Genomic DNA, 15,170 nt, shown 5'->3' with positions numbered 1-15,170 from the left:
TTTTCTTTAGCTAAGGAAGAGGAGACAGTCTTTAGGGTACCATGCCCTAAATCACATCAAGGATTCCTTTCCTGAAGATGGAAAAGACAGAGGGTGCATTAAAATCTGTGCATCAGGAGCTCCATCTGGAGGTTATTTCCTCTAATGTGTGGTTTTGAAAGTAGAAAGGAAGTGCTATGGTGCCCGGGTCAAAATTACCAGTCCCCCAGGGATCCTGAAGAACGACCATGTGCACCAGAAGAACTGGCTGGTGCCAGAGTTGTTGGTGGTGCTGACAGCTCAGGGGCCTGGCCTCACAGGCCAGCGAAACAGAAAACGCTGCTGCAGTTAAGACTGCTAATAAGGAATGCAGGGAGATTCTGCATCCCAATGGACATGTTGGCAGGGGGCTTCAGGAGCCCTGGGGACCCTGAAATGCAAACTGCTCTTAGGAACTGATGGGGCAGTGCACACAGCTTTGGGGCAGAAGATGATGCCTCTAGAGTGAGGGAACGTGTGAACTTCAGCTTTAGCAGCCAGAGAAGAGGAAGGGGACCGAGCTATCACTATTTAGGTTTTACACGAGTTCTGGGCTCTGATGTGTTGAGTGCCAAAGCTGGCGCAAGGCAATGTCCTTTACAACCCTTAACACCTCACTGCTACCACAGCAGAACTCAGGAGCTGTCTAAAAAGCAGCTTGACCTCTCTGGAGCCTCTTGATTCATTCCTTCCCTTGGCCAAGGAAAGCAGCGCACTGGGCTGCATGCGAGGCCCTCATAAGGCCCTGAATAGTGAGGGAGGCAAATGGACATGTTTATTCTAAATAAATTTTAGAATTGTAAATTTTCTAGATGTTGCTTTTCAGCTTATCACAGCTTTTCAGTAAAGCAGCAATGGAATATGCAGTTTTGAAGATCCTGTTCCTGCACCTACACAGGTGCAGGAAGCAGCAGGAAGAGAGGTAGTGAACGTGTATTGGAGAAACTGAATAACTCTCCTCCCAGAACAGGAGTAGCTTGAAGTCAATGCTGTAGCAAGAATCAGATGCAGATTTTTTTCAAAAAAACAGTTTACAACACTGGTTTAGGTGTTCTTGCTACCATTTAATAAGGATGCCTAATTGCTTTCTGAACCTTACTTTATTCTAACCTCTAACACCATTTGGTGATAAAGAAGTTCATAGTTTAATTAGATAATATATTGTAGAAATTGCAAAAAAAAATGCCCCATTGTTCTTGCATTGTAACAGGGGAAGAACAGACTTAATTAAAAGTTTTTTTTTCCAGGATATCCTTTCATTGTATCTTCTGTTACCTTCTTACTGAAGATAAGAAAAAAAATAGTCTCTTCAGTTCTCCAGAGCTTTTACACTCCTGTAACACAGTATTACCTTTCTAAGTCCATTTCATATTCAGGGTTCTAGCACCTGCATTCTAAAACCTGCATGAGGGAGGAGTGTAAAGAGTTGTTTTTCTAAAAGTGTTTCAATAAAAAAATATGAATGTGAGGTTGTTTGCCCTATTACTTTCAAATAGGAGCACTGGAGAAAAACACTGTGCTTGTTTCAATTCCATGAAACCAGCATGAATAATTTTTAATCAAGCCTGCAAGTATACAGAGCGTGTTTTTCTTATACCAAAATTGTTAAATGATCTTACATATAAAAGGGAAAAATGAGTCTACATGTCCACAGTAAGTGAAAAGGGCATGATTAAAAGTGGAAGGAAGAGGCGGAAGAATGGGTGGGTAAGGGTCAGGACTCTTTAAAAAGGTTTTTTGGTAAACAAACAACTGATGCAATAAGGAAAGCTATAGTCAGAATGGCTGTTGATGTCCTTGAATTTGTAATAATATCTCAAGAACAACCTTTATTCCTCAGTTGATGTGCAGGAAAGAGTCCAATGTAGAGCAGCCCTTCAAACCTCAGAGCATTTTCTGGAGTCTGAATTTTAATAGCCATATTTTTCATTTAAATGAGTCTTGCCATCACCACTTTGACCTAATGAACAAAGAGAGAAAAAGTTATATATATTTCTTCTGCTAAGATGAATGTGTAGCAAAGTATGAAACAGTCTCTACACTGCATTTGCCTGATGGGCACAAGGAATATAAATCATGATGTTGTTATATAAGCATGTGAGGGTGCATTTCCCTTTCCTCTTCTGGTGTTCTTACTGCACTGGAGATAAGTCTGACTATCACCAGGCAGGGACAGGAAACAGAGCTCCCTCTTCTGGGCATGACTGGCTTGGCTCTCCCACATCACACCACCTCTGCCTGCCGAATCAGGTATTTTGTTCCATTTGATTCACCTGCCACGGAAGCGCAGTCTTTTATTGAAGGAGGATTCACTAGGTTATAATTTTCTCTAGTCAAATTTATGCTCAATTTTCTTACTCCCTTTGGAGCCTGACCATGTTGTAAGCCCACAATAGCCTTATTAAAAATGACTGACTGTCATGAATCTACAAATGAAAGCTAATCTTTGCACTGATTAGGGAAACCTACATGCATGATTCAGGATGTCAGAGCAACTAAAAATTCATTACATTGTTAACAGTGAATGACACTTGAATTGAAACACTTTGGAATTGAAAAAAAAAATGTCACTGTATGCTTGCACCACTTATTCCATACCTTCCACTAAAAAGTTAACAGGACCAATCTCCAAAATACATGACCAAGTTTGTAATCCAGTGATTTTGAAGAAAGCTACAGAAAGTTTTAGGTTCCATAGTCTTCTACAAAAACCGGGAATGCTGAGATTGCTGAAGCATATATCCCCAGCAAAGTTTTGAGCTTCTGCTTAAACTAGATCACTGCATTACTTTACGTGAAAGGAGGCACCAGAAAGATGCAGTCAGTATCTCTGGAGTTAAACATATGGTGCAACACAGAGGTGCAATCAGAGAAGGCATGGACATAGCTGAAATACCAGGAGTGATGAAAGTGTGCTACAGTCTCTACAAGGTCATACAGGACTCCTGTACCTGACTAATGTGAGCATCCCTATGCATAAATCATATCCTTAATGGTTTCCCTTCTTAGGAAATTGCTGTCATATTGAAGGTTAAAGAATGGACTGAGCTCTCCGAAGTGTTAGAAAACTGAAAACTAGACTTAAAGTGAATCTGTGTATTTATTTGGCAAGATCAAGCTACTGCCCAAGTAGCCAGCATTCCACTGTAAGATCTGCGTAGCCATACAAGAAATACAGCTGGCATAACATACCAGAGAACATCTGGTCTAGGTAAAGTATTTGTATTTTTTTCAAAGGCTAATCTACAAGGAATTACTCAGTATTACATGGTATTGCTCTCTATTTCTTAGATTCCTGAGAAAGAGGAATAAATGTTTAAACCTTCAATATTTGATACCTGCAGGAGGGATCCATATGCAGTAGTCTGGGTCATCATCTGGATACTGTGAGGAGAAGAAAGTTGGTTGGACCTACAAAAGAGGAATATACATTTAACATGATGCAGCCCATCTGTGTCATTGTCACAGACTGTGATTTACTGGGAGGGAACTCCCAGCAAATCACAGAATCCTGGAAGTGTTGCTTGGATGGGACCTCCGGAGGTCATCTAGGCCAACCTCCTGCTCACAGCAGATTCTTTACCAACGATAGTATCAGGTCTGCCATGGCCTTCATGCAGAAGGCCTAGACAGACTAGTTGAGGGAGATTAATATAACACTCAGTAGTTATACCGAATAACAGAAGTTTATTTGACAGTTTGTTTCAAGGAAAACTTTCCCCTTCCTTCCTCCAGCTGCACTGGTGGGTTGTTTAACCTTACCATACTAAATTATGGTAGTGTATAACTTTAGAGGAAAAGTGCCGAAGAAGCAATTTCATCATCCTAACTGAAAACTTTAAACCTGAAGTCATTTTCAAATTGGAGTACACAAGAACTGAGGTATTAAGCAAAGGTAACTCAGTCTTGCAAGAAAAAAAAAAAAAAAAATTTGGTCTCGCTGTTGTCACTGATTCGTTGCATTTAAATATGGTCAGGAAATGCCTTTTTGTTCTGACATTTTTCAGTTTTGCCACACCAGCAACATTTGCTCAACAACTTTTGTTTTTAACATCTGCAGATAAGTAATAAATAAAACACACATACAACTGTACAGTAAGACAGTGCTAAGAGCTCAAAATATAACCATGTTATTCACTACAGACTACCATTACTCTATAGCATCATAGCAGTCCAAAGTAGACAGTCAAAGCAATTTTTCATTCCCTCAGAACCTTCCCTTCCTCCAGTTATCCTCTAAAAGAATTCTTCCGGAAAAGATCAGTGTTCTGGAAAACATTATACTGTGAAGTTCAACAGTTTTTAAATATGGTTTGTGAATAGTTGCTTTAAAAAAATATAAAAAATTCTCCAGTTTTACATGATTTGAAGCTAATTCTCAAATATTAAAATATCCTTCCAAAACATCCCCATTCAAATTGCTGACTTCTGATTAGTATCTTCCATGCTAGGTCTGAGCCCAAATGCAGAGACAGCATATGGGAAAAGTGATTTGTAACAGGAGGGAGAATGCAGCTAAGCCACCAGGTATTCAGAAAATGCTCCACGTTAGGATTCTTGGAGAAAGCTCTGTGCTCATGAAAGGTGCTGACTTGACTGCCTCACTGCAAGGAGCTGCCTTGTTCTCCCACATGCATAGGAACAGTAAATCTTGGGCCACAGCAGCATGAATTTACTGCCGCTTCCTTTATCAACATCCTCCAGGCCTTCAATACGAGACCCCTGCAAAGGCTGTGCCCAGCCTCTCCCTGGGCCCCCTGCCAGGACTAACACCACAGGCAGCATCACATACAGCTGCCACAGAGTGAGGGTTCTGCAAGGGAGCGGCGCGGTGCATATCGCGAGCGCGCCGTCAATTTTAAGTTCTTTGTGGTGGCCCTCTAATTTTAGAAATTGTCTTGATGGTCAGAACTTATGCAGTGATCTTCATTGATAGTAGCCAACACAAGGGACTGATTTACTCCAAAGGGAAACAACCTCACAATAATCAATTAGGCTAACAGCATGCTGCTAGAGTAGTTTCCACATGGCTCCAGAAAAAAGTAAATGTCTGTTCCCTGCCCCCTTTAAAAAGGAGCCTTATGCACAGGGGGAACATTATCTGGAACATCCGTGAAATCTAATGATGGTGTTTCCAAAGACAATAATTTCATGCACTTGTATCTTCCAGTCCAGTTTCTTCCACATTAGCCAAAATGTGTTTCTCAAGCAAACATTTGCAGTGCTATTGGTATAGCCCTGAAAGTGCCCGTGTTCTACAGAATATTTGATACAGGGAAACAAGTGATTAGCAGAGGCTTAACACCAGCACTGCCAAGTGAATAGTTGGAAAAATAAGTTTGTCACTGAATTGAGAACCTCTGTTGTTTTATTGTGGCAGGTATGAACACACCTCTAACAAGTTTGAAACACTGTGCTTTACCTTCTTACCAGAGACTCAAAAAGTTGTGTCCCAACGTCGGGGGTGGTTCTGCTTTTGGGTCTTGTAGAGCTGAAAAGTACTACCATGACCATGTCACAATCAAATTGTTAGCCTACTTTAATAAGGAATTTACTAAATGATACTGTGACTCCTGCAGCTTAAAGAGTTTCAAGAAATCATTACTGACCTTGCCCGAGCTATTTTTCTTAACTTTCTTGGATGTCTCTTCAGATTCCTTGCATACTGTCTCGGCTGCTGAGAAGAAAGATTTGTTTGCATGACACACCAGAAATGACCAATTCTATAAGCTTATTTCTGATAGAAAGTTCACAAAGACAGACATGTCAGAAAGGAAATCCCACTGCAACAAAGTTCACATTTCAGTCTCCTGAACATGCTGCTGTTTTTCCAGGATTTATGGGGGTTAACCTATATTTATTACATGTCCATCACCTAGCTGAGTGCCCATCAGTGAGACCCTCTATTTGCAATTCTGTAGCACGTTCTTAGCTAATGGTATTTCTCTATCTGCAAATGCAACAGTGACATTACGAAAAACATTTCTAAGAGGATACATGCCCAGCTACACTACTACATTCTTGCCTAAAGTTCCAAATACTATACCAGATGACAGAAACAACAGGAAATGCACTGGACAGACAGGCATTAAAAAAAAAAAAAAAATCAAAACAACGGCAACAACAACAACAAAAATCACAGATGAGAGGAGACAGAAAGCTCTGACCTTTTTGCTACTTAACCCACTAAATCACGAGACTCATGACTTAAGTCTATGAATGAGATAGAGATGTTCTTAAGAGTTTAGGTTATAAATTTTCTCTTTTTTCTTCCATAGAGATCTCCTACAGAAGAAGGATCTAGACAGAAGAGCTATCCAGGTCATAAATATAGTGCTAGATAATGTTATGTAGTAATTAACAGTGCAGAAGGACAAAACTTCCTTTTGTAATGTGGCAAAAGGAAAAGAATATGTCTATAGGAAAGGAAAAGAATATATAGACATAATGCTGATAATTTATTCTCCTTTCATGCTAGTTCTTTTAACAAAGAATCTCAAAGCTGTTGGTGACTGAGAACTACAGCTCAGAGAACTTTGCTGAAACAGCTTGTTCTCCTCAGACATTTCATCCTGCCCAAGCAAAACAATCCTTCATCTGAATTTCTAGATTCTTGCTTTAGGCTCTAGATTAGACTTAGTTTTCTCATACTGACAGAAGTCGATAGCTTCTTTAAGCAGCATCTGAATCCACATGCTCCTGCAAATAGTCTAAATTGTACTGCTCACCTGGAGACTTCTCTTCTGAGGGGCCCATCTGAGATTTATTCCTCAGTACCTTTGGCTCAGGCAGGAAGTGAAGCTCTGTAAAACAAAGGGAGAGAGCTGGGTGAACACTCTCCAGTAGCTTTGCTGAGTAGAATCTCTGAAACAAAATACAGAAGGGGGACACTTAGCTACATTCATCTCAAGAAGGAATCGTCTCTTAGAAGTCCTCCAGATTATTTCATCCATCAAGTCCATCACAACACCACACTAAAACTTGCGATTAGTTAAAACATACTTTTCAACTTGGCCAAAATTAAGACAATAATTAGGTTTCTATGAAGCACGTCATTTACTGAAACTCCTTAATCCTGAGTTTTCACATGTATCATGCTGATATATAAAAGGATCATGTTTCATGTAGCTATGATAATGTAGTTACAGGTTCAGTTTCATTCAATAAAAATATATTTAAAAAATCAAAATTGATGGTTTACCATCATGAGGAGAACAAGCAGTGCCATCAGTTTCTTTTCCTGTTTCTTCCTCTGCTGTCATTTTCATTTCTAGTTTTGACGCTCTGTTTACTGCATCTACTTCTTGCTCTTCTTCCATTTCCTCCTCCTCCTCTTCCTCCTCCTCCTCTTCTTCTGGTCCATCATCTTTCATTTTTAACAAGCTTTCAGGAATATCTGGACGCTTGACAGGCACCTTCTGCAGGACAAAAACTTGGATATTAGTGCTAGGATAATACAGAAGTAGGTGTTGCATATGTTCGTTACTGCATTAGTGTCACAGAAACAGCTGTTAAGAAAACACTCGCAAGATGAAGAATAGTTAGGTTTTGAGAAAAAGTCTTTGGCAGAGATAGAAGAGAAGAGAAGTACATCCACAGAAGGGCAGAACAGTCTTTAACAGGCGGGACACTGGAAAATGAGTCATCCTTGGATATAATCCTGCCTAAAATACTGTCAAAATCAGCAAAGGGAAGGCACAGATGCTTATGCACAGCAGTCTTTTGTTCGAGGTCCCCAGAGTGCATCTATGATCCACCACCTTTCTGACTCTCTGTGTCCCCAGAGACTGGGCAAAGCACGGAATAGCTATCGCCAGCAGCAAACCTCATCCAACCCGTTGCTTCCTGCCCTGTGCAGCTTCTGCTCCCCAACACTTGCTCTTCTGTGTTACCACCGACACCTGCCAGAACCTAAGGAATGGCTGAGAAACAGCTGAGAAGGAAGGAAAAGAAGACATGCACTGCAGCTGGTCTCTGTACTAGACTTACCCCCAGGCTTCCAGTTTTCAGCTTGAACTTGCTCCCCCCTTTCATTGCACCAAAGAGAGGTAGGGTAATCTTTTTAGACTTGCTATCCGCATCCGTCTTGTAACTCCCACTACTACTGAAAATAAATAAATAAATAAATAATCAAATAGAGATGAAAAGAGTACACAAACTATCAAACCTTCTATTTACAAATGGAAAATAAGGGTGAATACAGAGAAACTCTTTTAGCCCTCAATTGCAGAAAAAAAAGGGGAAGTTGCAGGAGATGAGTCCTAGGTGGCAGACACCTGTTTGAACACTGTTCCTGTCCTGGTAGACTTCCTAAAATTAACTTACACACACTATTCACATGCATATGTATTGTGTGTGTATATATCACACACACATGTCTGTGTATACGTGTGTGTGCATATATATAAAATACAAAAATATAACAGTACACTCAGAGGCCAAACCTCAATTTAATTAAGCAATTATCTCTAATTAACCTGCTGCTAGCAAGTGATGAAACCAGCATATGCTCTCTTAAATCAAAGCAGTATTGCTAGACACTACTTGAACAGTCACTACAGCTGACTTCCAGGTGCACTTCAGGGCATGAGAGTGGTTTTCATTTTATATATAATACTGCAACATTCTCCATTTCCTTTTGGATGCAAGTTGAATAAAAAGTCACTGTGTTCCCAGATCTCTTCCCCTCTCACTTCTCCAGGATGGGCCTATCACACTGTCTTGTGTCTGCCTCAACCACAGGTGCAGCAACAGCCAAAAGGCACTGGGGCTCCTTAAAAAGACACGCCTGATAATTCGTAAGGCAGCGCTGCTTTTGCTTTCAGAAAGCTGGGATTGCACAATAACCCATGGACAGTATGCAGAAACAGTTGTTTTAGTTTAACAATACTTACTAGGGCTTCAGCTCAGGCAGTTCCACAGGCTTGACAAGCTTTATTAACCCTTTCAGTCTCTGTTGCTCTTTCCTCAGTTCAAAAGTCCGCAAGTGAAGCTTCTTCCGTGTAATGCTGTCTAAGGTGCCTCCAGATTTTATTTCTGTCATGAATTCATCCAAAGAGTCTTGAGCTGCTGGCTGGGACTGGACTAGGCAAGATAATGGGAAAATATATGCAGTTAGTGGTGGGGAAATGAAGGGCCATGCTGATCAAATTCTGCCCTGAGAGAATATGATATCTATGAATCTCTACAAGTTTCTGTTGCATGGCAAAATAACAGAGGTTGCCAGCCCTAGCAAGATGGAAGCATGGCTCCTAACAAGAGCCTGACAGTAAGCATCCACTCACTTAGACAACAAAGCCTCTCTTTAAAAGTGTTCCTTTATGAGCAAGTCAGTCTCTGCTCTAGATTATTCATCTTACTTCAATATATTCTGCCTCTTGAAAAAACAGATAGACCCCTGGCTTCTTTCTGTAGTTGCAGACTACAAATGTAACAGCACTCACAAAGCATGATGCACCCCTGCACAGGCAATACCTGCAAGCCAAACAGTGAACCAAAATATAATTCCGTCTTCTCCTCAAAGAAGGTTAGAAAGTTTTCTTGCTAGAGTATTAACAAGCCCTTAGACAGAAAACTGTTGCCTGTCACTATTATATTAAAATGAGCACATCTAGTATAGGCATACATCTTCATATGCACAAAAACAACTACGTAACAAGTCTTGTAAGTTAGCACCCTAACTGAATGGGACGGAGGCTAAATATCAACTATTTTAACTTTACATTTCTCTTTTCTCATCTTTCTTTTTAAAGGTGCACCTACAATAAAAGAAATGAAATGAAATACACTGTCTTTATTCTGTTGTTTGCCCTCCCCTTATGAATAGGTTTTGAGGGAACAGAAAAAAAAAAGAAAGATCTTTCTCAAATGGGTCTAGTTTCACTAAAATGACAGATAAATGGTAATAAGTACTCAGGTCCCATTAAGCTCCAAGACCATGTATACCCTCCTTACCTTTGATGTTTAGAAAACTGCATTCATTAGTGAGTGGCTATACACACTCTTTACCCAATACACAGTGTTAGGTATCCTCCTCAGCTAACTCAGTGACCTGCAAAGCTTCTTTTCCCTTTGAAAAAAGAGGGCGCTAAAAAGATGCATTTGACAGGCATCCGCAAAATATATTTTCATCTCTCCAGTCTCTATGAAAAGCTCTGCTATCAAAGAGACTTCATGCCTTACCTTTCCCTGAAGCCTTCAGCTTTGCTGTTATCTCAGAAAGCTCATTTTCAGCTTCATTTAATTTTTTGACCTATGAAAGAACCACATGCTTAGATCATTTTATCATCTTTAAAATACCCTTTTAAGATATCTTCAAATCTTTTTTTTTTGGGTCTTTGACCAGGAATGTCTGGGCTAAAACATTTATAGGCTACATTGAAAAATTCTTTATGAACATTCTTTTCCTACAATGGGCACATACTGAAGCATAAAAATATGCATAATGCTTCTGTATCTACATTAGGCCACTATCCTGATTTCCACCCTTCTCCTCACCCCGCAGAAAACCCTTCTCCAACATCCCACTATCCATGTAGGCCTCTTGGCTATCAAACCCTAGTCAGTGCAAGCTGCTGCTTCTCTGGAGCAGGATGAGATCCTTCTCGGGAATGTTTTACCCACTCGAATTCTTGCAAGTATTTTCAGATGCTTTAAAACAGTTCTTGTTCTGATACTTAATTTATCCTCTGCTATGATCCGTCAAACAGAAGAGCATACTACCCAGACCAACACCCAGGTAGCATGCTTACACTATAATAAAACAAGCAGCATTTTGGGGTATTTAAGCAGATGTTTCTCATAAAGAAAAAGCACTTTTCAGAATTGCAAAGTCCTCTGGTGACCAAATCTCAAGGACTGAAATCTTCACTTTTGAGGAGACAACACAAGCCGCTGCAGAATATTTCTTCTGCAGGATGACTCAGCCCAAAGCAATAACAGCTCTTGGTAACACAGTAAGTCATTCTCCATGACCAGTCATCCTCTTTGCTTAGGGTAATGGATGTGTGTCAGTTAGCAGCAGTCAGATTGATGGCTTCTGTGGGCTGAACACTGATCAAGCACTAAGTGGAAATATCACAGCTTTTTTTTTTTTCTTTAAAGAGCCTATGATTTTTTTCTACCTCCATTTTTTATTCTCCGAGACTTAAAGCCTCTGATTCTACAATCACCAAATCTAGTTTGATTCCATTCTAACTTGACCAATTGATAGCTGAGGTTCTGAAATGATTAACTAAAGTACAGGCTAATAAAATTTTCCTTCTTAGCAATAATGTGCATGTTAGAGAATAAGATCGGCCTGTCATAACAATTCTTCTTACCAGAGTGTCGTATGTGTCTGGTTTTTCTTCTATTTTACCAGCTTTTTTCATTCTGTTGAGTCGTTTCTTTTCTACAGCACCAGTTCGATCAAGGAAGGTATCATCATCACTGTCATAAAAATCCTCATCTTCCCAGTTCTTTGTTTTCCTTTTGCGGGATACTAGGAGAGGTGAGGAGGAATGCAAGGAGTACAGTGATTACAGACCAGATTCTTCATTATTATCAAGAAATAAAGCATATCCAAGACAACAATCTCAGATCACTGGTTTAGGCCTTCAGGAACCATCAGAGGATTTGCCTGGTTCATCACCTGCTTCCTGCCGCAGCACTCCCCTCGCATCCAGCAGCCTGCAGGCTTCCAGTGCACACTGCACCATTGCTTCTTTCTTCTTGCCCGTGTGGAGAGCCTCTGCCACCAGCTGCTTCCCTGATGCGTCGTCCACAGGCAATCTGTACAGTTCAAAGTTTCAGAAAACAGCTTCAATATGAGCAGCTTTTCAAGGATACTACTTAGATACTGCAGTGACATTGCTCTTTCTATACCACTCTAGCCTCTTTCAGGTTAGGTATTTTCATCTTTCCTTTCATACAGGACTAGTCAAAACACAAGTCTAAATTTCACAAGACATGCAAGCAAATTTTTATTTCACTGGCTTGGACAGTCTTCCTGTATCTATTCCCTAATCATTTCTCTAGAAATGACAATTACTAGGTCAAACTTCAATCCCCAAATTATTATAAGCATCAGCATTTTAAGCTAACATTTTCTTCAGATAGATATGTCTTTGTAATGGCTGAACTATCTGATTTGATTTCCACCTTACTCCTTCTCCTACCTAATGTTAGGACGGTGTTAGTGGCCTCTTGCAGAAACACCTCAAAAATTGCTTTTAGCACCTAAGAATAGGAATTTGATTATATATATATACAAAAAAAAAAAAAACCACACACACACACAGTCTTTCCCTCTTCCTTCCTCTCCCTGAGGAGACTCTGTCTCTTGCTTTCCTGATTTTCATCTCAAAGGAATATCAGTGCTGACAGACAAGAAAGAAGTGTAGTCATTGAAAATGGCAGTGATCCTTGGCTTCCTCATTCAATATTGGGGCTTAGGACCAATTCCAGTTGGCCTCCTTGGCAAATGAGACACACTAATAATTCCTTTGACTTTTGCTTGTGAATTCAAAGCTGTCCTCTCTGTCCATAATGTTAATGAAGGTAAGCGTACTTGACTCTGCACAGCCAGCTATTGTGCCCACGATTATCATATTCATATTCTAGCTCTTCTCCTAGAGAAGGAAAGAAAGAAAGTTGTTGTTACCTAAATGGCTGTAAGCAAGAAGAAGTTTTAGAGCAGACAAAAAATATTATTTTTAAATCAAACAAATAAGATGCTCATATCAAGAGAGTACATTTGCTTTTAAAATGTATCATCTGAAGATGATACAGCTCTGTAAAGTAAAGGGGGAGAGGGCAAGAGTAATGCAACAAAAACGCTTTGGCTCCCACACTTTAAATCCTAAAGAAAAAAATGAGCACACAAATTCCAGATATTCCTGAATTAAGGGGAAGAAAAAAGGAGGGGGCAGCGTGGGGGAGGCGGGGGGGAGAAAAACAAACATCAAACATTTACCTTCTCTGTCAAAAAAGCCCTGCAGGGCCTTCCTAGGATCTTTCATATAGAAGGCATCATGTGCCTCCTGAAATTCAATAGCAATAGGGTTTTCTTCAGCCTCATCGTCCTCAGCATCCTCCCCTAGAAGACAACATACAAAATGTAATCAAAATGGGGAAAAAAAATGGAAAAAGCCAGCACATTTCCACTTTTATCAGTTTGAAAGAATTCCAGCCACAGCATTCTAGAATAAGTTTCCTTAAGGTGAATATTCATTCTGTATCCAATCAATTACTTCATTATTAATTATTCCATAATAAGATATAATCTTTGCAAATGAATTTCATTGTAATTTCACTGCTTTGGATGTTTTCTGTTTTTATGCATTTCTACTTAGCTACTTAGAAAAGTAGCTCATTTTGTACTCAACAGCTCACTAATTACGGTTTATCCATTTTTTTTTTTAAGAAGTCAGCTTCTTGGAGTCATTTGTATTGTATAGCAGCCTCAATTAACTAAACTCTACCTTTCACACCATCACAGAGAGACAATACATAGCATAAATCTCAACTCTTAAGTTTCAGATGGTTTGAAAAGCCAGAATATCTTCTCCCTGATTTTAGGGGAATAGTTCTTGTCTAACACAAGCTTGCCTCTTATTTTTAAAAGCAAAAAGTCTTTCACAGAATTTGGATGCCAAGCATTCAGGTGAAATTCCAAACACTGTGTTCACAGAGACCTGGTTTAGAAACAAAATAACAACAACAACAAAGCACCTTCAAGATATATTAGCATGTTTGTAGTGGGAGGCCTTGTCACCTACCCATTCCCCACGAGCAGCTCAGGTCACTGTTGGGATTGCTCTCCGTTCTCTTCTGCTCGTTTTCATCTTCCTCGTCAGAGTCCTCCCCCAGCATCGTCTTCTCCAGTCGTTCTTGCTGCTGCTTGCGCAGGGCCTTCAGCTGAGTTACGGTCAGCTCCGACTCGGACTCCTGGTCCTCTTCTGGTCCCTACATGGGACAAGCCATAAACGCCACAGTAATGCTTTAAAAATACAAGCGATTTTTTTTTTGCCCCATACATGCATGTTAACTACAATAATAGAAACAAAACATTTTCAAAAAAAGGTAATTTTAGGACTATTTGTTATGGTTTGTTCCCTCCCCTCCATACATTCATTTTGCCACTCCAACCAAAACGAGGGAAAAGAAACAACCCATGCTGTGTACCAGGCCTATTAGCCGGCAGCTCGACCTGCGTTTAAAGGCAGAACGCAAGGGTTTCCCTAGACCCCTTACCAGTGCTACACACCTGGAGCCCAGCGGAACGGGCACCCACAAGCTGTTAGGCGCCTGTAGGGCGCTCTGAGCACTTTCCAAGCTCCTTCTAGGACAAGCTCCCTTTGACCACAAGGAAACACTTCCACTCTAGCTAACAGCGGCTGCTGGGACACAGCCCCGCCGGGTGTCAGCAGGGGCGGCCGGCCGGTTGGGACGGGGGGCACCGCTTGGCGCTGGGCCCGGGCCCGCAGAGGCCCCCCCGCGCCCCGGCCCGCCCTCCCCGCCAGGGGCTCCGGCCCGGGCCGCACCTGGAGCAGGAAGAGGCGGGAGCTGCCGCCGAAGCGCAGCCCGTGTCCCACGCGCACGCGGCAGTAGGTGCGCGGCGGCACCCGCGCCTTGTTGAGGAAGGTGCCGTGCGTGCTGCCCAGGTCGTACACGTAGAAGCCGGCGGCGGGGTCGCGGCGGGCGGCGGGCCCGGCGCCGCGGTACTGCAGCACGGCGTGGTGCCGCGACACCGACGGGTGCTCCAGGGACACGGCGCAGCCGGGCAGCCGCCCCACCAGGAACCAGCTGCCGCCCGCCAGGGGCAGCGCGCCCCGCGCCACGCCGCCCTTGAGCACCTCGAGCGCGTAGCCCGCGTCCTCCGGCGGCCGCGCGCCCCACGGCGGCTCCTCGTAGCGCGGCGCCGGCACCGGCACCGACCGCGGCGCCACGGGCCCAGGCGGGACGGGCTCCGTCTCGGCGGCCTCGGCGGCGCGGGGCGGCGGCGCTGGCAGCTCCGGGAGCTTGAAGGCGGCCGCGGGCTCGGGCTGGGCCGCGGCGCCGCTCGCCGGCTCCGTCTCCATGGCCTCGGCCATCTTCCCGCGTCCGGCGCTCAATAGGGCCCGCCGAGCGCCGCGGAGCCGGAGTTCCGGAGCACGGAGTGCCGCGGCGCG

At 42.3% G+C, this 15,170-nt stretch overlaps 1 protein-coding gene across 1 annotated transcript; it reads right to left on the bottom strand.

Moving 5' to 3' along the window:
* Positions 1-1,648: 1,648 nt before the first annotated feature.
* Positions 1,649-15,092, bottom strand: SLC4A1AP (solute carrier family 4 member 1 adaptor protein). The gene is made up of 14 exons (XM_088524255.1): positions 14,544-15,092; positions 13,779-13,965; positions 12,974-13,096; positions 12,569-12,629; positions 11,651-11,790; positions 11,340-11,500; positions 10,201-10,270; positions 8,913-9,102; positions 8,008-8,119; positions 7,220-7,436; positions 6,747-6,821; positions 5,628-5,695; positions 3,357-3,429; positions 1,649-1,978 (listed from the first exon to the last, which is right to left on the bottom strand). Exons 1-14 carry the CDS (start codon positions 15,090-15,092, stop codon positions 1,929-1,931), a joined length of 2,076 nt encoding a protein of 691 aa, XP_088380381.1. The 3' UTR covers positions 1,649-1,928.
* Positions 15,093-15,170: the final 78 nt, after the last annotated feature.

This window comes from Tinamus guttatus, unplaced genomic scaffold (assembly GCF_059628265.1).
Source record: "Tinamus guttatus ecotype Peru unplaced genomic scaffold, ASM5962826v1 Tinamus_guttatus_pri_ptg000208l, whole genome shotgun sequence".
Taxonomy (NCBI): domain Eukaryota; kingdom Metazoa; phylum Chordata; class Aves; order Tinamiformes; family Tinamidae; genus Tinamus; species Tinamus guttatus.
This window is presented reverse-complemented; position numbering and strand designations above follow the sequence as displayed.

Excerpts from the sequence above, each read along its gene's own strand:
- SLC4A1AP (XM_088524255.1), bottom strand. The coding sequence starts at position 15,092 with ATGGCCGAGGCCATGGAGACGGAGCCGGCGAGCGGCGCCGCGGCCCAG. Across the intron at positions 13,966-14,543 it reads CCCGCCTCTTCCTGCTCCAG|GGACCAGAAGAGGACCAGGA; the intron begins GTGCGGCCCGGG and ends TGTCCCATGTAG. Across the intron at positions 10,271-11,339 it reads CAGACACATACGACACTCTG|GTCAAAAAATTAAATGAAGC; the intron begins GTAAGAAGAATT and ends GTTCTTTCATAG.